This window comes from Fusarium verticillioides, chromosome 2, assembly GCF_000149555.1.
Source record: "Fusarium verticillioides 7600 chromosome 2, whole genome shotgun sequence".
NCBI lineage: Eukaryota > Fungi > Ascomycota > Sordariomycetes > Hypocreales > Nectriaceae > Fusarium > Fusarium verticillioides.
Window position 1 is genome coordinate 3,937,176 of NC_031676.1, and position 21,968 is coordinate 3,959,143.

Sequence of the window (21,968 nt, forward strand, 5' to 3'; positions counted from 1 at the left end):
ACATCAGCTCCGGTCACCCTCCGATCATGAACCCCTCCATGAGGCCCAGTAAAGACCCTTGCTCAGTGAAATGGCCATTCAAGTTGATGACATTCTCAACCAAGAAGACGATATTTAACAGTGCAAGCGCTTCTCTATTCTCATCTCATTTCCATCGCTTCGCTTGTGCCATCGAGAATTTTCCTATCATTTCTCTATAGCTAAAGAATTTCTCTTCTGCAAAAGATATTCCTTTTTTTCGCCACGATCCAACTAGTCCCCGATTATTCCGACTAGCTACCCGAGACTCCAATTTGACGCCGCCGTTCTACAGTGCTTTCTCATCGATTGCTTCTGCACCATGATACTCACCCTCATGATCAACCTCACTCCTCCAAACTAAACGAAACCTTCAAGATTAGGCCATTAGTATACGCCCGTTGTCATCTCCTCTAGCCCCATCTACCCACCTCAATTCTCGTTATCGTCGAAATTCTCCTCTTTGCCACCTAATACTCACAACCACTCACCATGGCCCGACGATCGAGCAAGAGCTCAGCGTCTCGCCCATCGCTGAGCTCTCGTCCAGCTGGCTCAATACGTATCGTAATGCCCTCTGCCAAAAGCGCACCCCCCGCAGACCCTGCGCCCGCCGTCACAGAAGAAGATGTCAACAAGATCAATATCGCCGACTTGACACTCGACGTCCCTCTCATTCCTCTTCGCCCAAAACGCCGAGTCCCAAAAACACCATTTCACTTCCTCTCACTACCCGCGGAAGTGCGCATTCAGATATACACATACTTTTTCGACGACGTCGATAAGCTTTTAGATCTCGGTCCTCAGAATTATAAACGCGTGCATAAGAAACTAGGCCTCATGCGCGTCTGCAGACAGGTTCATGATGAGGCGACTTTTGCGTTTTATAGCACACGGACGTTTCGATTGTTTCCGACGTACCCTGGAAAATACTTCAAGAGCAAGAAGCCTCTCCTGGCGAGGCTTAAGCCGCAGCAGCGCAAGTGCGTCACATCGCTTGAGTTGCGACTTGGCCCCGGATGGAATGCGCCGCCCAGGGGATGGGTCGTCAACCCCGCGCTGGGGCTCTCTGACTGTGTCGACGTCGAGCGCCTGAACGTGTTTGTGGAGTGTGACCCTAGTGACAACATCTTCCAGGGTTGGCGTCGCTCAGATGGATTCTACGAGGGCTTCAGCCGAAATATTCTGACTGATGTTATAGAGGCCCTACCATCTGTTCACACTGTCCAGTTTGACGGCTGGACTAGCGTTAAGAAGTCTGGTGATATGATGCAAGGCCTCATGGGCGTCGTCAACGAAGCTGGTCTAGCTATTGAATGGGGACCTGAGAGAGGATGGACGGACACCTCTGTTGATGAGGAAGATGAGACTCAAAAGGTGGGCTACCCTGAAGGGTTCCCTCATCCAGGATACGAGTCTCATGGTTTACTGGCTTTGGCCTGAGTGTACGATTCTTACGATGGAGAGCTTTGGCTCAAATGAGATTTACGAAGCGGACTTTTAAACTGGTATGCAGCAGATAACACATGTACTCTTAGCTTTATTCATAAGATGAACACTATAGTAGCTCTTTAATGCTATTTCAACTCATGGTATCGTTCTCATCTATGCTTCGTGAATCCAAAACACTAACAAACTAGTCTTACTGCGCACCGAGCATTCGAAGTGCATTGCGTAGCTCTTGAACTGCAGTGGGCACATCTTCAAAGTTGAGTGCGGATATAGCCCACTTGGCGTGCTTCTGCGCCTGGTTAATATCCCTTTGATCTGTTGTGAAACCAGTCGTCTGGACAGGCGCTGGAGCTGGCGGCTGAGGAGCAGGGGCCTGGCGAATCACAGGTGGAGGGTTTGAAGCAGCAGGATGAGGAGCGCTCGGAGTCGTTGTCCAGGATGGAGGTGCTGAAGGGGTAAATGGCTCAGGCGGGGGAGGAGCAAATTGTGAGGGAAGCTTGGTGGGAATTTGAGGTGATGGTTGAGGAGGAATCTGTGTCGCAGGCTGTGCTGGGGACTCTGGCACAGGAGACACAGCAGGCGGTAGACCAACGGGTGGCGGAGGAGGAGGACTACCAGATAGACCTGGCGTAGGACTCTGACTCAAAGGCGATGGGACGAATGGCTCCGGCGCTTGGGGCTGGTGTTCAGGTTGAGGAGGGAAGTATCCAGGATCATCTGGGATTCTAGGCGGCGCATCCGTGAATGTAGGAACACTAGGAGATTCTCCAGCGTCTGGCGCATCCTCAACCGAAGCGCGAGGAGCTCCGGATAGAAGTTGGACTTCAGGATCAGAGGGGTCGAGAGCAACTTCCGGCTCAGGCTCAGGGGCATTGGGGTTCGTCTCGTTGGGATCTTTTCCTTCACGAATGGCCTTTAGGATTCGAGCAGCGTTCCATTTGGCGAATTTGATCTTCTTGACGACTTCGGGATCAGGCTCTCCCCATTCGCGAGTGAGGTCGAAAAACGTCGCAGCAGCGTCGAATGTATCGGCAGTTTGTCTTCAACTCGTTAGTCATGCCTTTATAACGCCAGCAAACGACATACCTCGTCACCTTGTTAGCGCGCATGGTTCGCTCAGCTCGTTCAAACGTCTGCTGAGCGAATTGCTCAACATAAGCTTGTCCCGCAGCGTTATCGACAATCGCATCATCATCAGCTCGTTCCGTCTTTGTAGCCTCGAGGCGCTCGATCAATGTCTTTGTGAACTCAAAGGTATCGTCGTCGGTGGTATGCAGGCTCTTTCCCACGATTTGGTTGACAGCATGGTATTCACCTAAGAAACGTTATCAGGAGTTGTCTTGGCTGAGGTATGTGGTTGTTGCGTACACCAGTATGCGATTGCGGGCTTGATGCTTCTCAGCTGATTTGCGCGATTGATGAAGCGACTGACTTCGGGGATTTTGAGCGCAGCTGGAAGAGGTTCTGCCATGTTGATGTCGTATCTTAATATCCCCAAGTAATTTCGGATTTGCGAGCGTAGAGAATGGAAGTCGAGTCAAGATGGCGCAAATTAATGCCAACTCCAAGTCGAGTCAAGTCAAGTCAAGTCAAGCAAGCTGTCTTGGAGATCATGCACCCCACCTCTCTCAACCTTACTCCTCCCTCCTCTTCCTGTCTGCCTAGCATTGGCGTAAGGTTAGCGGCGCACAGCCACTGGTTCCCCGGATTCGATCAGCTCACGCCACTTGTGGCTCTAGCTCAAGCCGTCGAATCAGAGACCCTGGCTTCACTTTTTGGGACGTCTGTCACCGTGGCTTTTTCCTTTCCTTTTCCAGAAGATGCCACTTTGTTCTTGACGAGGACCAACAGGCAACTATAACTTCTTTTTTTTCCAGTGCAAGGACACTGTAGAAGTTATTTCTCCTTCGTCACCATACAACTGAATCTTGTCTCTTAATTGTTCATTGTACTGGAGAGATACTTCACCATGCCTAACCCCACCTCGCTCTTGGTGACCTTGACAGCTGCTCTTGCGGCTCTGCCAGAGGCTCAAGCTGCCATCTACACCAAGAACTCACCTGTTCTTCAGGTCAACGCTCGCAACTACGATAAGCTCATTGCAAAGTCCAACTACACCTCTGTGAGTATTTCATCTCATCACTATCGACTATCGCCACTTACACATCATAGATCGTCGAGTTCTACGCCCCATGGTGCGGCCACTGTCAGAACCTCAAGCCCGCCTATGAAAAGGCCGCCAAGAACCTCGATGGTCTCGCTCAAGTCGCTGCTATTGACTGCGATGATGAGTCCAACAAGCAGTTCTGTGGTGGTATGGGTGTTCAGGGCTTCCCAACTCTTAAGATCGTTCGTCCTGGAAAGAAGACTGGTAACCCTGTTGTTGAAGACTATCAGGGTCAACGAACTGCAGGTGCTATTCAAGAGGCTGTCATGAGCAAGATCAACAACCATGTTACGCGTGTGGGCGACAAGGATCTTGACTCTTTCCTCAAGGGCGATAAGCCCAAGGCTATTCTTTTCACTTCAAAGGGAACGACAAGCGCTTTGATTCGAAGCATTGCCATTGACTTCCTTGATGTTATTTCAGTGGCCCAGATCCGTGATAAGGAGACAGCGGCGGTTAAAAAGTTTGGCATTGAGAAGTTCCCAGCTCTTGTTCTCATTCCCGGCGAAGGCAAGGATCCTATTGTCTACGATGGCGAGATGGCCAAGAAGGATATGGTCAAGTTCCTTTCACAAGTTGGAGAGCCTAACCCCGTTCACGCCACTGGAAACGCCAAGAGCTCAAAGCCCAAGAAGGCCGAGTCGAAGAGCGCTAAGAGCGCCAAGAAGAGCAAGGCTACTGAGGCTGCAAAGGAGGAGCCAGTTGAGTCAAAGGAGTCTTTCACTGAGGCTGCCGAGGCAGTTCCCACCATCATTCCTATCTCTACTATCTCTAGTCTAGAGAAGCTCGCCGAGGAGTGTCTCGCTCCCAAGTCTCACACCTGTGTTCTCGTCTTCACTCCCGGTGAAGCTGGTGAGAAGGCAGTCGACTCGCTTTCCCACCTCAACACCAAGTACGTTCACGGTGGCCGAAAGACATTCCCCATCATCGCTGTTCCCACCGACAGCGACGCTGCCTCTACTCTTCCCAAGGCTCTTGGGTTCAAGAACGAGGTCAACCTGATCGCTATCAACACTCGCCGCAACTGGTGGCGTCAGTACGAAGGCGACTTTAGCCTCGCCAGCGTTGAGAACTGGATTGATGCTATTCGCATGGGCGAGGGTGCCAAGAAGAAGATCCCCGAGGGTGTTATTGTCGAAAAGACTGAGGAGAAGTCTACTCAAGCTACTGACCCCGAACCCGAGGTTGAGACTGATGGTCCTAAGGAAGCCAAGACTGAGGTTGAGACTGAGGCTGAGATTGAGTCTGAGACTCTAGCTGAAGCTGAGGCCGAGGCAAAGACCCCTGAGCCGGAAGCTGAACCTGTCGCCGAGTCTAAAGCTGAGCCCAAGACCAAGGAGGAGATTAAGCACGAGGAGCTGTAAGGGGAATGGATCCCTTAAATCTTACAATTAGTCTGTGACTATAGCTTTGATAGCGAAGACATACCTGCCATATAGCAGATGAAACAAATAACTCCAAAACATTTCTATGACCCAATGCACATGGTATCTAATCATCCAAATCCATCCCCATAGCATCGTTCTTCTCCACCGCACCCTCCCTGACCATCTCAGCACCCTTATCCTTAACAACCTGATCCAAAAACTGCTTCACCTGTTTACAGCCATCTACACCAACGACCAACATTCCCTCCAATCTGCTGACTTGCACACGACTCTCGCATACGAGTACTGCCACCCGATCGTCATCACCCTGTGTCGCGACCGTCAAGAATGGTAGTTCTTGCTCTTCTTGGTTGTTTAGATCGAGGAGAGGATCGGCTGTGTCGTCGCCGGCGGCATATGTCGATGTTGAACCAGCTGTACAGGCGGCAATGTAATCTGTCATTGGGATACCAGCGTCGATGAGGGCGAGAGTCGTTGCGTTTAGAAGAGCGGCGAGGAGGGATCCGTCTTGCGATAGAACGTGAAGAGAGATTGTGATGGAAGAGTGAGGAAACAGGTGTGTATGTAAATTCGAAGAAAACGCATTCGCAATCGTCGTTTCAATCTCTTGTATGCGCCTAAACCAATGATTAGTCCAAAGCCTTTCACTTATAGCAAGAAACGTACTTGTCATTGCGCCCTCTCTTCTTTCGGTCCACGCTCGAAAAGCCCGCTACTACAACATTGACGTTGATAGCTGCCGTGTCACGGGGAGCTTGCTGTCCGCCACGTCTTTGAACCTGCTGCTCTGAAGGACCTGTCACGATGCACATGACTTTTGTATGGCCCATTTCAAGATATGATGAACCGTCAGCAGCATCCTGAGTTCTGATCTGCGCATGCAGACGACGGAGCTCGTTCCATCTTCGGCCGTCGACGCGCAGAAGCGCTAATGAGTATGTTGACGTGTCGAGAGGCATCTTGCAGTAATGAACGTATAGTATCTACGGCGGTTCCTTGGAGCTCTGCGCATCGCGAACTAAATTGATGGTGGGGGAAATTTTCAGGTGTGGCTGAAGTGTGGCTTGACCTCCAGCTCTCGGATCATCCCAACTTTTTCGGACTAATTACAGACCAACGAGGGGCCATCGGTTTTGGAAGAATTGATGACTGCATCTCCGACGCCCATTTACGGCTTTACACATGCCCGAGATCAACACCAAGAACGGAACGGCTGAGGTGCTAGTGATGTAATAGTCGGCCGCCCTAAGTCCGGGAATTGTCCAATGACACTCGGATCTTTGCGACAGTTGAGTTTATTCCGTTTGCCATGATGCGCTGGACTTTCCTTATCGGAGACCGGAGTTAGCCAATCGCCAATTGCACTCTTAGCAAGATATGATGCATCGCTAGTGTAGGTGCTCTTTGAGGTTTGGTCGTTGAGGGAGGGGCTGTTGTATATAAGTTGATGCTTTCTCCTCGTTGAGAGTTTCATAGCATCTCAATCTCATCGATCAATTAACAAGACTCGATTAAAAGTCAATTAAACACCAATCATGTCTTCTCTTCCCCAGACTTACAAGGCTTGCGTCCTCGACAAAGCCAACGCATCATGGACTCTCAGTGACGTCCCCCTCAAACACCCCTCCAAAGGCCAAATCCTCGCCAAGGTCCTCGCCTGCGGCGTCTGCTTCTCTGACGTCGCCACTGGCGCTGGCCACATGGGCGATGTCTTCCCCCGTGTCCCAGGCCATGAGATCATTGGCGACGTGGTCGAAGTCGGCGAAGGCGTTGAGAGCTTCAAGAACGGCGACCGCGTTGGTGGACCCTGGCACGGAGGCCATGACCGAACTTGCCGACAGTGCCAGCGCGCCCAATTCCAAATGTGCGATAACAAGGCAATTAACGGTGTCAGCCAGGATGGTGGGTTTGCCGAGTATGTGCTCTTGAGAGCGGAGGCTGTTGTTCGTGTCCCGAAGGAGTTGGATCCTGCTGAGGCAGCTCCTCTTCTCTGCGCTGGTGTCACTGTCTTTAATGGCATCCGAAAGTTGCATGTTGAGCAGGGAAACCTCGTTGCGATTCAGGGTCTCGGTGGTCTTGGTCATCTTGCTGTTCAATACGCCAACAAGATGGGCTATGAAGTCGCTGTTCTCTCATCAGGCGATGATAAGGCAGACTTTGCCAAGCAACTCGGTGCCCATCACTATATTAACACCAAGAAGAGCGACCCAGCTGAAGAACTTACCAAGCTTGGTGGTGCCGCCATCATTGTGCAAACAGCACCCAACCCCAAGGCTGTGGCACCACTCGTCAATGGTCTCGCTGCTGAGGGCAAGCTACTTAGTCTTGCGCCTGTTGGGCCAGCAGAGATTGATACGGTGCCGCTGGTCTTGAAGGGTGCGAGTGTTGTTGGTTGGCCTAGTGGTCATGCACTTGATAGCGAGGAGGCTCTTCGATTCTCCATGATTCACGGAGTGAAGTGTATGATTGAGAAGTATCCTTTGGATAAGGTACAGGATGCGGTAGAGAGTCTTCAAGCTGGAAAGCCTCGGTTCAGGAACGTCTTGGTTATGCAGTAGAATGTTAGAAGTGTCTGGGTTGGCTGTACAGTTGGTTGTAAAAATGAGCGATGGTGTTGACGGTTGTGGGGCAGTTTAGACGACGACGAAGTTATATACGATTGAGATGAATGAGAAACGATGTCAAACAACTTGGCCACAAGACGCAATTGAGTATCCAGCTCTAGTTGAATGTAATTCCAACCGTGGTCCAATGTACAAGCTATAGAATGAAGCGTCTTGTTATTACAGAACGCAGGATGTAGGGTAAATGTTGTCCAAACAGGGACACAAAACGACCGAGATTAGTGCCACTTATGGAAAACAATGCTTGATTTGAGTTATCTTAATTGGATAACATCATAGAGACAATGTGTTTTTCGTGTAGATATCCACAATATTTCTGTTTGTGCTGTAGTTTCGTGATTGTCGTCAACCTAGCTTAATGTTCTCAACATGGGAATAGAATCAAGCGCTGAGTACCACGCTTTGAAGGAGGTTGAGAGTTTCCTGTGCGTCAACAATTGACAGGGAAACAAATACAAGGCTGGGAATGGAAAGGTCATATTATCCAAGACAGTATAATATCTGTATATAGCGCAATATTGAGGTCTTATCCTTTGATCGTTTCATGATGGATCTTCAGCAAACACCAGCCCCGCAGTGTGGCGCTTCTAAAACTCAACATCTACAACATCACTCATGAGACTGCTGCTGCTTCTCACTCGCCCACGACGACTCTCTCCCCTCCTCTCAAAAATAACACTTCAAAATCTTCACACAATGTCCCATAAACCACCACAGCCACCTCCTTCATTCACAACAACACCCTCCGCCATCCTATCCCAAACATCATCCCTCATTTCATCAACCATCGCTCTCGAAGACAACCTCTCATCGACCCTCACACCCTCAACCGCCACATTCTCAAGCCTTCTTACGCCCATACTAAATGATGATCATGCGGTATCTAGACAAACCCTCATCATTCGTCTCTTCAGCTCCGTGTCAGAAGATAAAGACCTCCGCGATGCATCGCGTACAGCGGAAGAGATGCTTCTCAAAGCCAATTCTGAGGCACTTATGAGGAGAGATATAGCTGCTCTTGTTAAAGCTGTTTATGAGAAACATCAGCGTGGGGAGGAGAAGCTGGGAGAGGAGGATGCGTATACCTTGTTCAAGACGCATAGAGCGTATCAGAACACTGGGGCGGGGATTGAGGATGAGGATGTGAGAGAGAAGTACAAAGCTGATGTGCAGGAACGAAATGAAGTGCTCGTTGCAGCGCGCAAGACGATTAGCGAATCCGATGAGGGTATCTTCTTCACGCGGGAACAACTCAACGGTGTACCAGCATCTGTTCTCGACGCAATGAAGAAAAACGACGACGGGCTCCTCAAAGCAACCTTCAAAAAAGGACACATGATCTCAATAATGAAACACGCCACCAGCGCTCAAACCCGCAAAGCATACAACATCGCCAAAGAAAGCCGGTTCCCCGAGAACGTGACTCGTCTTGAGCGCGCCGTGGAACTACGCAATAGTACAGCGCGAATGCTAGGCTTCAAGACTCACGCCGAGCTCAAGATGCAGGATAAAATGGCAAGGAGTGTTGAGAGTGTGATGGAAATGCTGAATAAATTGAGGACAGAGTTGAAGCCCCTTGCTGATGAAGAGATGAAGACGTTGTTTGAGATAAAGAAGGCTTATATTCGAGATAACGGCACTGATGAGGATGGAGATGATGTGAAGAGGCTGGATGCATGGGACTGGGCGTTCTATGCGAGGATATTGGAGAAAGAGAGATATTCTGTTGATTCACTTCTTATCTCGGAGTATTTTGAGGTTAACCACAGTCTAAAGGGTATGCTGAACATCTTTGAGGAGATCTTTGGGATGGTGTTCATACCCACCGACGCGCCGGTTTGGCAGAAGGATGTAACTGTCTACGAAGCGTGGAATGCTGCAGATCAAGGTGGTGAGTTTCTTGGATATCTCTACCTTGATCTTTACGCACGAGAGGGGAAATACGCTGGTGCGCATAGCTCTCTCATCCAACCTGTAAGTCTCCCCAGCACAACGAACGGAGGTATCTGCTGACGGTCTCAGGGCTTCGTAACATCAGACAACAAACGCCATTATCCCTCTTCATCACTAACAACATCCCTCCTCCACACGCCCTCCCAGCCAACTCTCCTCCTTCACTCCGAGCTGAAAACAATGTTTCACGAACTCGGCCACGCAATCCACAAGCTCGTAACGCACACCAACCACCAACACGGTTGCGCGCGCGACTTTGTCGAGATCCCCAGCATTCTTCTCGAGAATTGGATCTGGGTTCCCTCCGTGCTCCAGCGCCTAGGAAAACACTACTCCTATCTGTCCTCCGAGTACTTAGCCTTCTGGAACGCTAAGAATGAGGGTGAGAGGCCTGGTGAGGTGCTACCGGAAAAGCTAGCGCTGGATATCGCGAGAACGAAACATGTTAATGGTGCGCATGCGATGCTGTATCAGGTGTTTTTGGCGCTGTTCGATCTTACGATTCATAATGCGGCGGAGGGGAGGGCGGTTGATACGACGAGGCTGTGGAATGAGAGTAAGACGGAGATAATGGGGTTGGGAAGGGCGGATAGTATTGGACAGGCGTCGTTTGCGCATCCGTTCAGGGCGTATGATGCTGCGTACTTCACTTATGCCTTGTAAGTCACCACCTGCAGTGATGATTGGGTTGCTAACACGCCTCAGATCAAAGGTGTACGCGACCGACCTCTGGGTTAGCCACTTCAAATCTGATCCAATGCGCAAGGCGACTGGTCTACGATATCGCCAACTTGTTCTTCAACCAGGAGGAAGTCAACCCGAGCTCAAAAGTCTCAGTAACTTTCTCGGTCGCGAACCCAACGACAAGGCATACTACGGCGAAGTCACCAGCACACCAGGGACGAAATCGTCGGTATTGTAAATGTAATGTATTAAAGTGCAATGTCATCCAACGCTTATATGCAAAAGAGGGTATCATGGCAAGATCTATCGTATATCATACTCGCTCAGTGCACCAGTCTCATCCTGGGAAACGGCGCAGCCTCAACATCGACAACGACCAGTCCCTTCTCATCCAGTGAAGCTCCAACATCTGTAATCGGCGTGATCTTTCTCGTGTGTGCGACTTCTTGGCGACTGACACGACCTTCGTCGCGAGGGATCCACAAGACGGGCTTTTGCATCCAGAGCTCAGGAGGCCAGTAATTAGATAGCTTCTCGTCACCGGAGTAGTCTGCGTCGGGGAGTTCTTCGAAAGGAATTAGTTTGCGCAAGGCGATAAAGTCTTCGTAGATCTCGGGGTGGAAGAATCGCTGGATGAAGGACGGTGGTTGATCCGGGTTCGACCTAGGTGCGGGGAGAATCCATCTGTCCAAGAACTTCTTAACTCCTGACTCTTGCACCTCCTTCTTCAATTGCTCTTTGGTGCTTGACTTTATCCACTCAGTGGCCATCAATCTCAGACCGCCTGCGCCCTCGACGGCCCTCGAGCTCTGTGGTCCCTCATGTAGTTGATCGTCTTCGTCATCTGTCGGCACGTCCTCGAATTCCTCTTCTCCAAAGTTCTGTTCCGTATCGAAGTAACTGGCAGCAGTTCCGCCGTTGGCCTCTCCCGACTCGGCAGCCGCTTGAAGCTTTGCCTCTTCCTCGGCTTTCTCCTGCTCCTGTAGTTCTTCCTCCAGTGCCAATGTTTGAGGGAGATTCTGCAGCAGAGGCGATATCGAGTCTCTCAAAGACATGTGCACGATGACCGTGAAGATGAGGAAGATGAGCATCAGCACCATAGGCGGGAAGGCGAGATTTAAGGCAAAGAGACCAATCATGCAAATTTCAGCCAAATAAAGTCCCGTGATGAGCTGCATTAGGGCGGTGGGATAAAATAAGCCCATGCTATCCATTTCGGAATCGAAGACGTAAAGAATGTTGTATCGGTAAATGAGGCGCGTAAAGGCCATTCCGGCGCATGCGAAGACGAGGATCAATGGAGCGATAACTGTGTAAGAGAAGGCTGGGAATGTCAGCATGGAAAGGGGATGATTGGCTGTACGACTTACCAATGCACGCCATGTTTGTATAGATCGGGAAGATGCCACCCCAGCGAGGGGGACGAAGGTTGTACCAAACATTGAAGCGAGTCCTGGGATTCTGTACCACTCTACCGAATGCGTGGTGCCTGATTAGCTCGAAGATGTGTAGGAGACCAGAAGCTCCAATGGCCAGACACTGGACGAGGATGTAAGAGAGGTAAAAGTTTGACGCCTTGGGAAGGTTTGTGGCGAGGAGACTGGGCGTCGACATTGGTTGCTGGATGATTTGCATTGTCGTGGCGGAAGCGGCCGAAGTCAATGTCGTGATCAAAAAGACTTGTACTACTTGGAAAGCAAAGTAGACCTTTTGGGTGAACAATTCGACCAGTACCAAAGAGGGAATCCCTGCTTGGACACCGCAGACTAAGGGAGCTAGTTAGTAGGTGCAACAAGGGATCGGTAATAGTAGACTTACACCTAAGCATTGCCGGGACAAGCGACATCCAGAAAGACAGAGCAATAGCAGGGATAAAACCTTGAAGGAAGCCAAGGATAGGACTGGGCAGTAACTTGATCCATTTGAGGAACACAATGCCACTCAAGAACTTGATGTTGGACACGATACCGATCATGGCAGATGGGATAGACCAAAAGATGATAGCAACGGCAATGAGGCCCATGATGAGCAAACGTCGAATGATGCGCTCCCACCAGCGCATGCGAAGAGCACTCCAGACGACCTCATTTGGTCGAACGCCCAAGAGACGAGGAGCGAGCTGCAAAGGACGATGATGGGCGACGACTTGGTGTGCAGCTTGAGCAGCTTCCTGCGTGTCGAACTCGATGAATGCAGCAGGAAGCGTCTGTCCATCGCCACGGCGAACTTGACGTCGAAGCTTGAAGATCTCGAGGTTCAGTTCCTTCAGCTTCATGCGACACCATCGAATAGTGTCGACTCGCCGAAAGAAGTTGTGCAGTGGGCGATGGTAGGGTCTGGCTGTCACGGAGAGCCATTGAGCGGCGACTGATCCCCGCACATCGGGGAGATCTGGGTTGAGGCCATAAGGGTGGACGTATTCGGGGTCTTCGGCGGACTTTTCGAGAATATCGTGGGCGTTGGAGCTGGTTCTAGTTCTTTCAGACACATCAGGTGTAGGCTTGTGCTCCTTGACTCCTCCCTCCTCGGTCTCTTCTACGTGGGTTTCGGATGTCTCGACACGTCGCGGGGAGCTCGTACGGGGCTCCTCGCTGCTGGGCTCAGTCCTCCATGAAGAACTTGAATCTCCAGAGGATGGTCCGGCGCATGGTTCGGCGGAGGATACAGTTGATGGTGGATTCTTGCCGAGCTGCTTCTTTCGAGCCACGTTTGCCTTTTTGATGAGTGCAATCTCTGCCTTTTCCAGGCGCATTGCTGTTTGTTCTCGTTCCTCCACCAATTTGACGAGGGCCTTGGCAGTGCGTGGGATCCAGACTCGCTTTACAGAATCGCCATAGAGTTTCCGCAACCGAGCTTCGTCGAGGTATCGCTCAGGGATAGAGGTGAGGAGTACTGTCCTGGATGATAGCCGCTTGGCATAGTGAGGAGATGAGAGGTAAGCTTGACGAATACCGACATAATAGAAGCACTCGCGAATAACGGTGAAGAGAATAAAGCCTAACCAATTAGCGATGCCATTGAGCTCTGTCGTTTGAGCACTTACCAAAGAACAAGTAGGCAACAACTACATGAGCAAACATGCGCTTTTTGTTCTCGATCATGCCAATTGTCAACATGTCCAATTGGGTGAGCTTCTTGCCTCCAGTAATGTGAACAGGAAAGAGAATTGGCCAAGCAATCAGCATGCCCACAAGGAACGTGTTTCGCAGGACTTTGAGGTACCGCAAAAAGAAGAACCCATCGAGAGAGCCATGGTTAAGCACGAAGGTATCTGGTGTTTTGAAGAACGGCTTGATCCAGTTGAACCAGCCATTGGGAAGTGGCGGTATGGGCGTGCTACAGAGGCTGTCAGCAATTGAGCGAGAGCTGAAAAGATTCGCTGCTGCTTACTGAGGGGAGCGCAAGCTGGGTATCGCCCGAGGCGAGTAGACTCGAGGGCTTTTCCTGCGAAAAAAGGTAAAGAACAAGATGCAAACGGCGCAGTAAATGACGACGGGAATAAATGTTCCAACAAGAGATTGTAGCGATGACGACTTTGAAGCATTGTTGGAGCTGAGAGTACCGCCACTGGAACCATCTCGCGTAGAACCAACCCGAGAGTCATCGCTCTCCTGGAAGTAAATGATGATCAGCCACGTTTGGAGTGGAAAATAGAGTTAGAGTTGACGAAAAAGTTTAACTTACAACTGGCAGCTCAAACGATGTTCTTGCGACGAGAGAATGCCAATCGGCGGCCATGTTGGGCTTGGACTGGGCGTGAATCAAAGATCAATGGATAGAGAGAATGGAGGAGTCAGTTAAGGCTCAGATTAGCTTGGAGATAACGATGAGAATGCGTCGCCGCATCGTTCGTCACCTCGCAACGAAGCTTGAGAGTGTCGAGGCCACAGACATGGATGGGATATAGAGGACAATATCTATCAAGAGGCGAGGCGGAGATGATCGAGATGAAGTCGTCGAAGTGACGTTGAAAGTGGGATGTTTCTCTTGTGTCTGTGTCTGTGCCCGTTGTCCTTCGGGGATTGATTGAATTGAACTGAACAAAAAGTGGGTGGGCTACCTCTGGAAAGACGGCATTGGAGACGAGGCTAACGTTAGGTACGCGGAGGCGGCGACGGGACAGGACAGGACAGGGCGGGGAGTCTTGTAGCGATCATTGCGGCGCAGTAAGCCCAATTCTTTTAGGGGACTGGTCTACCTGTCAACCCCATCAACGCCCTGAAGCTTGGGTTCTCAGTGGAGGAGGTATGGACTCGAATTTCCTATTCTGTCCTCCTACATCGGCAATCATTTATCTCATCGGGTTCTTGGCGAATTAGCCGATGGTGGCTTTTGTGTCTCTGCCTCAACCGAAGAATTTCACGATGAAGAGCGGAAGGGGGGGATTTTGAGATTTCGCTGTAAGGGTTTTGATTTGCATTCTGCAACGAGAGCCAATCAATGCTTTATCGAGTGCTCAGCCAAGGACAGGGGGCCAGAGTCTAGACCACAGGTTTACGAAATCTCCACGTATTGCAGATCCAAATATCACAAACCCTTGTTTTCAGCTCGGGTACAGTATTCATATGACTTTATGGGTCACAAAATGTAGACAGTGACGTACGTTATTATCCCGAGTATTCTGCTATGACCAAGGATTGTGGTTGTGGTGGCTCCTCGGCTACAACGAATCGTGGTGATCGACTCAGAGATTTTCACTCGGATATGCCCGTTTAGGGGGTTCCGCTTATTCGGCCTGTAAATCCGCGGGACACCACCAACTCTCTCACGCCTTGATCCCTGTCGGTTGAGACATAAAGTTTAACCTCAAAATCGGGTCCTCCGTGTTTGACGACGTTGACACGAATGAGATCGGAGGAAAATACCTGATAGGTATAGTTGATCTGTCACTCTGATATGCTATTACCGGTGAAACATGCAGAAACTGCCGCCTAGTCCTCTTTAAATCTAACGCCAAGGATAAAACGGTTACGTCGGGGAACTTGGTGGAAATGCCGTGTCAACTGAGGCCGGATTTCCGAGATAGAGTTTTTGATCTCGACCAACAGTTGCGACACAAGATCATTCCTTGGAACTGGTAGAACCTAAGCGAGGCATCTTGCAGCCTCAACTGCAATATCACCCATCCAATAGTGAGCCGAATTTCCATTACGAAATGCTTACCAGGCTCGGCAATACGGATCAAGCAACCTCAAGTCTTGGAGGTCACTGCCAAGTCAAGTTCTCAGTACCTCCTTTTCAGATGCGTAAACAGTAACTGCCCGATTAGGGACCGCCTTGCGAGGTGAGGGAAGAGGCTGAATCAAGGTTTCCGGAATAGGGGTTCCGGGACAGAGACTGACGAGAATGTTCTGACTACGACGCAAACTTGAAAAGCTATGGCCAAGGCACAGAAGCATCCCTTGTTGTTTCTTGCAGTTGATCAGCAGATCAGACGAAGTTTATCGTGCTTCATCTGTGTTTACTGCAGCCTTGTTGGGCCTGGAATCTGCTGGGGACCAAGTCTTCTGTTCCTGACTAGGGGGAGATGGATATCAATCAGATCATAGACTAGCTCTGTGTGGGTCAATCTCTAACCTACCTAGATATTATTATCGTTGCTAAAAGAGATAGTTGTAATATTGAGCAAGATACTTTCATAGTTCCTGAATCTCTTTTGTTGGATTGTTAGCATCACAGTTGCTTTCCGTACAAACGTGGAATAACAAAGTCTCCCTGCCTGGATGTAACCTCCACTTTGTCACTTTTCCCTCAGCTCCTGCATCAGGTCTCGGAATGGTCTGGCCGAATTTTCTGGCATGCATTACGCTTTCCTTTCTTCTCCTTACATCACCCTCTCAGTCAATTCCTGGACGGCACACCAAAGAGAGGAGAAGTTTGAAAACTCGAGACAGCAACCATTGACGAGGAGATCCTTCTATGAGTTTCTGAACTTGGAGAAGTTGCTGATTAGCCGAGGATGTCGTTGCTTCCGTCCCCTGAGGTCAATAGCCTCAAGCGATCTGTTGCTTGGAGACGGGAGAGAGAAGAGAGCTTACGGTTTCCCCCTCCTTACACGTGGGAAGTCCGACTTTTGGAAGAAATCGACTTGATAGGTAAATCAAAAGAAATTCCTCATCATCATCTATTTCGTGATAGTTTATGATTAGTCCCATTACTATCTTTAAAGTTAGACATCACGACTTCAGCCAAACCCCTCAACATACAGTCTCTCGGTGCTTTGCCACTATCAAACTTTCCACGAACCGCCAATCCGATTCAACACCACGATAAATAAAGCCAGACTTTGAGTTTGGTGCGCTAAAGGCGCCCAAAGCCCTGATCAAAGGACACATCACCATGTCTAAATATACGTTATTCCCCCTACCTTGGCCGAACGAGCTTTCTCTCGCCTTCACCACCCGTGACAACTTTGACAATGGAAAACATGAGCGCACTGGCTTTGCCAGATGAGCCATGGCCGGCCCCGAAGAAAGCCCCAGATTGCGAGTTCCTCTGGTTTCCGTGCCTCCACCAAGATGCCAGACTCCTGATCTGGGAGGCAGCACTGCGTCCGCAACCCCGGGAGAACTACAACGCGACACATCGTTTTCGAATCCATATTTGGGATAGACATCCAGAGCTTCTGGAGATGAGTGACATTGGCCACAAGAGTCCGCCGCTATTTGGATCGCCAGCCCTAATGGGGCTGGACTTCTATCCCGATGTGAAGGCGCGCGAATCCATGTCGACTTGCCCTGAAGGACTGAAATCGGTTGTCCATTGGGACTACGGCCTATGGAAAGCTTGCCATGAGTCTAGGTGGGTGATCAGCCGACGGTTTCGACGGAAATTCTGGGAAGAAATGAAGATCACCATGTTGCAAGACCGGCAAACAATACCCGTGGAGATTCGCGAGCCGTACAGGATGGAGGCGGCGTGGCAGAAGAAAAGCATGTTGACGGAAAACGACTACCTTCAATGCAAAGACAAATGGTACAAGGACTTCGCGTACACAGCCAACATAAACGGCATGTACAACAACATTGTTGCGACCCACCCGGCGAGCGATCTCTTCATCATGGAGGACGACCGATGGATGTTTGATATTCAATACCATCTCACAGACAGAGAACAAGAAGACTACGCGATTGAACTCTTTCGAGAAAATGCCATCTCCCCAACAAGAGATGGCTCCCCCGTGATGGGAAACATCGGCTTCGTGTACGACTACGCCTTCACGAATGGCATCACGCGACACGACAACCCGACGATGAGGTTATCAGAAGCAAAGACCATGTATAATCGACGGGGCCTTTTCCTGCTCCTGCTGCACCTCACCGTAACTCGGATATTGGGGGGAGTACGACTCTGGCTTATCGACGAGAAGTTCAGCCCGTGCCGCACATGCAAGACGAAGCAGGAGGCGGAAGAGGAGGCGAAGCGGTGGAAGAGGGATCGCAAGGTGTTCTATCGGTATGGGCAGGAGGATCTGGTCGAGGTTGATATCAAGCCCAACGTGATGTTTGTGACGGTCGACAATATTAGGTGTATTCTCGGTTCTGCATGCGGATTTCTTGAATACGTGGGTAAGGAGCCTATTTCTCGACCTTTCAACCCAGATCCTAGGGACAGGCCCTTCGACTTTTGGTCCTGTGTTGGTGTTCTAGCGCCGAGGTCGAGGACTACGTATTGAGTGATTGAAGGGGGAGGGGGGTGTTTGGCATTGAGGGTTCGTCGAGGTGTGGGAGAAAGCGAGGTCTTTGGATCGAAGGGCCAAAGTAAGCTTATAGAAATTCAGTTAAAGCGATACCAGATTGTCCTCAATTTATCTGAATCTTGTTGTCCCTTGGGCCTGACGTCCCCAGTTTGATGCCATCCAGTAGGGGTTCCTCCCATCATAGCCAAGTCCCCAACGCTACTAAAGAAGACAACCGAAAGAAGAGAATAAGCAAAGATACAAGTAGACCAGATGGCAGTAGATGTTCATGCTTTTGAAGGATGGGACGTCTCCTCGCCCATTGAGGTTCGAGTGTTAGTGCTGAGTGAAGTGTTGAGAGCCCGCAAAAGACGGCCAAAGAGATCCCAAGATGTGTCTGATGATGGCCTTGGATAAAAGGCGACGGACGTACTTGAGGGAGAAAACTTTCATTGATAGTCCTTGTTAAAGTGTGAAGTTAACGTATAGTTCTCGAATTAAGGTATGCTTGAGTTTTGTGTCCCTGTTATAAACTTTTGTACAAGAAGTATGAACCACGATTGGCCCTCAGCACTGCAAGCCGGCTGCCTGAGAACTCCATAGCTCACCAGAAAATCCTGTTCGTCTTTTTTTCTATAGCCCTGAAATTTGGAAAAGCCTGCTTTGCGATATTCATTTCCCCCCTAGCGCCTACAACTTTTGCTTGTAACTTCCCGCCAACTTCCTCCATGGACGCGCGACAGGACTACGACGAGGATACCTCATTTGAGGAAGCTCTGCTTCTCGCCGAAGTGAGGCGTGCATATGAAGCGAGTAGCCAGCGAGATCGACAGTACCAGCAGACATCTGAGCAGTACCTCGGCAAGGAACTGGATACCCAAGATGACAGCTCGCACGAAGAGGAGGACCTTGACAACGAGATGGATGTGGACGCTGAAGGCATTGAGTATACGAGTGACATGCCTGGTGACCTCTCTGACAGAGATTTAGACTCTCAATCTGGAGAAGACTCCGAGGAATCAGAAGACCAGGACGTTGAAATGGACCGTGATAGCTCAAACGACATGGATTTTGAAAATATGCTCGATGACCTTTCTGACGAGTTCTCAGACTTCGAGGCTGGAGAAGACAAAGAGGAGCATCAGCACAATGGGGAGTCAGATAGCCACGACAACACTTCAAACGACGACATGGCTGTTGACGACGAAGCCGAAGGCGATTCAGAAGACATGCTTGACCCTCTTTCCGACGCCGTATCAGATGACGAACAAGGTGGAGAGGCAGAGCAGCAGAGCCACCAACTCGCCGCCCCCGAAGACTCTGCGACACAAGAGCCTGCCCAAACAGAAACGGGCGACTGTACCGCCTGCTACACAGAAGACCTCTCAGTCACGCTACTCCAAGTACTTCCATGCGGGGATGCCTATTGCCGCCCATGCCTCATCCAAACCCTCGAAATATCCCTCTCGCTCGCCTCGTACTTCCCCGCCCGATGCTGCGATGAAGAGATCCCCCTCGAAGCCATCGAGGCGCATATGCATCAGAGCGACGTGCAACGTTACCGCGAGAAATTGCTTGAGCACAGGACGATAAATCGGACGTACTGTAGTAATCGTCAATGCCTCGAGTTCATCCCTCCCAATAACACATCCGATGGTGGTAAACCCTGCTACGGGGACGAGGCAGAGTGTCCTGCTTGCACGGAGGTCACTTGCACCACTTGCAAGGATAAGGGACATACCGGTGCTTGTGAGAAACAGGTGGAGATGGACCAGACCTTGGACCTTGCGGAGAGCGAAGGCTGGAAGCGATGTTCTCGTTGCCGTCACCTCATTGAGAAGATTGATGGGTGCACCCATATAAGTATGCTTCTGAACCAACTCTCCAACCTTAGAAACTTACTGACTTACACCTCGCAGTTTGTCACTGCGGCTATGAGTTCTGCTACGACTGCGGTGGAGAATTTGATAATTGCGATTGTGAAGAATAGGATGTCGATCCAGCCCCTCAACAAACCAACGCGGCGATCCGCCGCAGCCTGCCCCAGCGGCTCTCAATGTCAACCGTCCTCGACTCCCACATATGATGTGCGACCACGACTGGTAGAGGATGGGACCCAGCTGCTGCTGTAGAGTGTGTCGTGAGGGAGAACACCCCTATACCTTCGAGTGTACAGCTTGCACCCTGCGTGTCTGCTCTGCCATGGCTGCCGAGACGCTGTCACGAAGATCAACGGCTGGATTGCGCACGATTATCGCAACTAGAGGGGAGGTTTGCGAGGCAGCTGATTATCGGCGGATCAGCGGTGTTCCCTTGAACACCCCACCAGCAACGAGATGAAACTGTCGCTCTTCATTCTGATGACGAGATCTATAAGATCAACATCAAGTCGGTCTTCGATCCAGACCGTGCCGCTGACTCTCGCCCCGTGCTTCTCCACAAGATTCTAGAGGGCACTACCCTCACCCAGATTGCCAACGCGGTCTACGGTGTTTATACCACGCACATGGTGAATGGTACAGTCGGCGGCTGGGCATGATGATTACGAAAGGCAGGCGAGGCTTGCCATTATTTACGGAATGATTCCCATATAGGCCCGGAGGAGACTTGCGTGTTGAAGTATATTGGTCTGCAGATCGGAGATGTTTTGGGTGAGAGAAAGGCTGGTGTTGAGGGGAGCAAGGGGTTGCACAGCGCACCCCAAGGATGTTACTCGATGGTGCTTTGTAATAGTAATGTATGAATACAACAATGAGAAAATAACGATGATGAAGTGTACGATTGCGTCGGGCAGGAGGCGTGTACCCAAGCCGATCGTTGGCTGAGTAAGCGGTCCACTACCACTGAGTTCGTGTTTAGACACTCTCCTACAAAAGTAGTCAATTAGGCCAATATAAACGTTTTCTTCCTCTTTCTGTATAACACGGTAATTGATGAAAAAATCGTAACTTCTCAACATATTTAGCACACCAGGGTGTTGCTATTACCATACTTTGGCGCCGAATGACGGGTTATGGAAGAAGACACTTGCAGGTAAAGGGCACTGAAATTGCCTGGTACTCATCCAAATATTCTTTATGCGCATGTTACATGTTTTCATTCCACAGAAAAACACCATATGACATTCCGGATTGCCCTGGGAGTGTTGGTTTGAGTTGTTAGACCTGACAGCTGATGCTCGCATCGCGCACCTTACCTTGACATTCTCGTCTAACATAACATGAAACAGGGCTTCTCAATTGACTACAGCCTAGTCTTCTAGTATGAGCAAAGTACATGCTTCATCGGCGACTGTTGACCATGACCCAACAAGCTCTAACCGAAGCGTCAGGATGCTCTTCAGATCCAAACACGATCGCGAACTTGAACATATATCCCTGAGACCGTCATTAAAATAAAAGGAGAGGGAGATTTGTATGGCCAGTCTAGCCAAGAGGCCGGAGCATATCTTATCCGATACTTGCTGTGCAGCCTCTTCACAATGTCGCAAGGTAAAGTGCCAGCGTTTCCATTGCTAGGCAACAAACGCACTACACAAACATCCAATGCAGATTGACAAGCACTCCCTTTAGCAACTATCCAAATGAAAACATTCACTTTCCTTTTTTGACATCATTCTCTCGGCAGGCAGACAGTTTGTCACAGATAAAAATACATGGATTGGCAGTGGACAGTCCAGCTCACACTGCTGTGCTATCGCTCTAGCATCTTGACCAGGCTCCGCCTCGAAGGTCTGTAGTCTAATGGGACACAACTTAAATACATAACTCATCGATATTCTTCCTATATTACAGACTAATATTTCTACTTTTGACATGGACAAAACATACCGGAGCAAACTGGAGCACACAGGATCACACCTCATCGTCGCAACCTTCTCCCACCACCATGACTGCTTCTCACAACCAGCACATCATCGTCACCCACCCATCGCCGTCGTGACTTCTTACACCCTAAATACCATCCCAACCAACTTATCGATACACCCCCGAACACACTTTCAT

At 50.1% G+C, this 21,968-nt stretch overlaps 9 protein-coding genes across 10 annotated transcripts; 6 read left to right on the forward strand and 3 right to left on the reverse strand.

Annotated features, from left to right (window-relative positions):
• The first annotated feature begins 12 nt into the window (after window positions 1–12).
• Window positions 13–1,613, forward strand: FVEG_03723 (hypothetical protein). Its single transcript, XM_018891343.1, has one exon. The coding sequence runs from the start codon at window positions 511–513 to the stop codon at window positions 1,459–1,461; it is 951 nt and encodes a 316-aa protein (XP_018747841.1). The 5' UTR covers window positions 13–510; the 3' UTR covers window positions 1,462–1,613.
• Window positions 1,525–3,083, reverse strand: FVEG_03722 (hypothetical protein). The gene is made up of 3 exons (XM_018891342.1): window positions 2,839–3,083; window positions 2,557–2,785; window positions 1,525–2,510 (listed from the first exon to the last, which is right to left on the reverse strand). Exons 1-3 carry the CDS (start codon window positions 2,939–2,941, stop codon window positions 1,661–1,663), a joined length of 1,182 nt encoding a protein of 393 aa, XP_018747840.1. The 5' UTR covers window positions 2,942–3,083; the 3' UTR covers window positions 1,525–1,660.
• Window positions 3,084–3,285: 202 nt separating this feature from the next.
• Window positions 3,286–5,116, forward strand: FVEG_03721 (hypothetical protein). The gene is made up of 2 exons (XM_018891341.1): window positions 3,286–3,592; window positions 3,643–5,116. The coding sequence occupies exons 1-2, from the start codon at window positions 3,440–3,442 to the stop codon at window positions 4,999–5,001; spliced, it is 1,512 nt and encodes a 503-aa protein (XP_018747839.1). The 5' UTR covers window positions 3,286–3,439; the 3' UTR covers window positions 5,002–5,116.
• On the reverse strand, window positions 4,539–6,049 carry FVEG_03720 (hypothetical protein). Of its 2 annotated transcripts, XM_018891340.1 has the most exons (3): window positions 5,692–6,006; window positions 5,066–5,642; window positions 4,539–5,014 (listed from the first exon to the last, which is right to left on the reverse strand). In XM_018891340.1, exons 1-2 carry the CDS (start codon window positions 5,982–5,984, stop codon window positions 5,129–5,131), a joined length of 807 nt encoding a protein of 268 aa, XP_018747838.1. In that variant the 5' UTR covers window positions 5,985–6,006; the 3' UTR covers window positions 4,539–5,014; window positions 5,066–5,128. The 2 variants fall into 2 exon arrangements, with proteins under 2 accessions (XP_018747838.1, XP_018747837.1); XM_018891339.1 differs by having other exon boundaries at window positions 4,539–5,642; window positions 5,692–6,049.
• A 132-nt stretch (window positions 6,050–6,181) lies between these two features.
• Window positions 6,182–7,745, forward strand: FVEG_03719 (hypothetical protein). Its single transcript, XM_018891338.1, has one exon. The coding sequence runs from the start codon at window positions 6,561–6,563 to the stop codon at window positions 7,581–7,583; it is 1,023 nt and encodes a 340-aa protein (XP_018747836.1). The 5' UTR covers window positions 6,182–6,560; the 3' UTR covers window positions 7,584–7,745.
• Window positions 7,746–8,250: 505 nt separating this feature from the next.
• FVEG_03718 (hypothetical protein) lies at window positions 8,251–10,649 on the forward strand. The gene is made up of 3 exons (XM_018891337.1): window positions 8,251–9,623; window positions 9,672–10,261; window positions 10,308–10,649. The coding sequence occupies exons 1-3, from the start codon at window positions 8,265–8,267 to the stop codon at window positions 10,522–10,524; spliced, it is 2,166 nt and encodes a 721-aa protein (XP_018747835.1). The 5' UTR covers window positions 8,251–8,264; the 3' UTR covers window positions 10,525–10,649.
• FVEG_03717 (hypothetical protein) lies at window positions 10,446–14,622 on the reverse strand. The gene is made up of 6 exons (XM_018891336.1): window positions 13,971–14,622; window positions 13,677–13,897; window positions 13,330–13,622; window positions 12,105–13,283; window positions 11,657–12,052; window positions 10,446–11,610 (listed from the first exon to the last, which is right to left on the reverse strand). Exons 1-6 carry the CDS (start codon window positions 14,022–14,024, stop codon window positions 10,610–10,612), a joined length of 3,144 nt encoding a protein of 1,047 aa, XP_018747834.1. The 5' UTR covers window positions 14,025–14,622; the 3' UTR covers window positions 10,446–10,609.
• Window positions 14,623–16,713: 2,091 nt separating this feature from the next.
• On the forward strand, window positions 16,714–17,961 carry FVEG_03716 (hypothetical protein; the record flags this gene model as incomplete). Its single annotated transcript, XM_018891335.1, has 1 exon — window positions 16,714–17,961. The coding sequence occupies one exon, from the start codon at window positions 16,714–16,716 to the stop codon at window positions 17,959–17,961; it is 1,248 nt and encodes a 415-aa protein (XP_018747833.1).
• A 731-nt stretch (window positions 17,962–18,692) lies between these two features.
• On the forward strand, window positions 18,693–19,954 carry FVEG_03715 (hypothetical protein; the record flags this gene model as incomplete). Its single annotated transcript, XM_018891334.1, has 2 exons — window positions 18,693–19,827; window positions 19,884–19,954. 2 exons carry the CDS (start codon window positions 18,693–18,695, stop codon window positions 19,952–19,954), a joined length of 1,206 nt encoding a protein of 401 aa, XP_018747832.1.
• Window positions 19,955–21,968: the final 2,014 nt, after the last annotated feature.

Coding starts and splice junctions, on each gene's coding strand:
- FVEG_03719 (XM_018891338.1), top strand. CDS start 6,561: ATGTCTTCTCTTCCCCAGACTTACAAGGCTTGCGTCCTCGACAAAGCC.
- FVEG_03718 (XM_018891337.1), top strand. CDS start 8,265: ATGAGACTGCTGCTGCTTCTCACTCGCCCACGACGACTCTCTCCCCTC. Junction 9,624..9,671: donor ATAGCTCTCTCATCCAACCT/GTAAGTCTCCCC, acceptor TGACGGTCTCAG/GGCTTCGTAACATCAGACAA. Junction 10,262..10,307: donor GCGTACTTCACTTATGCCTT/GTAAGTCACCAC, acceptor AACACGCCTCAG/ATCAAAGGTGTACGCGACCG.
- FVEG_03717 (XM_018891336.1), bottom strand. CDS start 14,024: ATGGCCGCCGATTGGCATTCTCTCGTCGCAAGAACATCGTTTGAGCTG. Junction 13,623..13,676: donor CCCAGCTTGCGCTCCCCTCA/GTAAGCAGCAGC, acceptor CAGCCTCTGTAG/CACGCCCATACCGCCACTTC. Junction 12,053..12,104: donor TGTCCCGGCAATGCTTAGGT/GTAAGTCTACTA, acceptor TAGCTCCCTTAG/TCTGCGGTGTCCAAGCAGGG.
- FVEG_03721 (XM_018891341.1), top strand. CDS start 3,440: ATGCCTAACCCCACCTCGCTCTTGGTGACCTTGACAGCTGCTCTTGCG. Junction 3,593..3,642: donor CAAAGTCCAACTACACCTCT/GTGAGTATTTCA, acceptor TACACATCATAG/ATCGTCGAGTTCTACGCCCC.
- FVEG_03722 (XM_018891342.1), bottom strand. CDS start 2,941: ATGGCAGAACCTCTTCCAGCTGCGCTCAAAATCCCCGAAGTCAGTCGC. Junction 2,786..2,838: donor GCCCGCAATCGCATACTGGT/GTACGCAACAAC, acceptor AACGTTTCTTAG/GTGAATACCATGCTGTCAAC. Junction 2,511..2,556: donor CGCGCTAACAAGGTGACGAG/GTATGTCGTTTG, acceptor AACGAGTTGAAG/ACAAACTGCCGATACATTCG.
- FVEG_03720 (XM_018891339.1), bottom strand. CDS start 5,984: ATGCCTCTCGACACGTCAACATACTCATTAGCGCTTCTGCGCGTCGAC. Junction 5,643..5,691: donor AAGAGAGGGCGCAATGACAA/GTACGTTTCTTG, acceptor TCATTGGTTTAG/GCGCATACAAGAGATTGAAA.
- FVEG_03723 (XM_018891343.1), top strand. CDS start 511: ATGGCCCGACGATCGAGCAAGAGCTCAGCGTCTCGCCCATCGCTGAGC.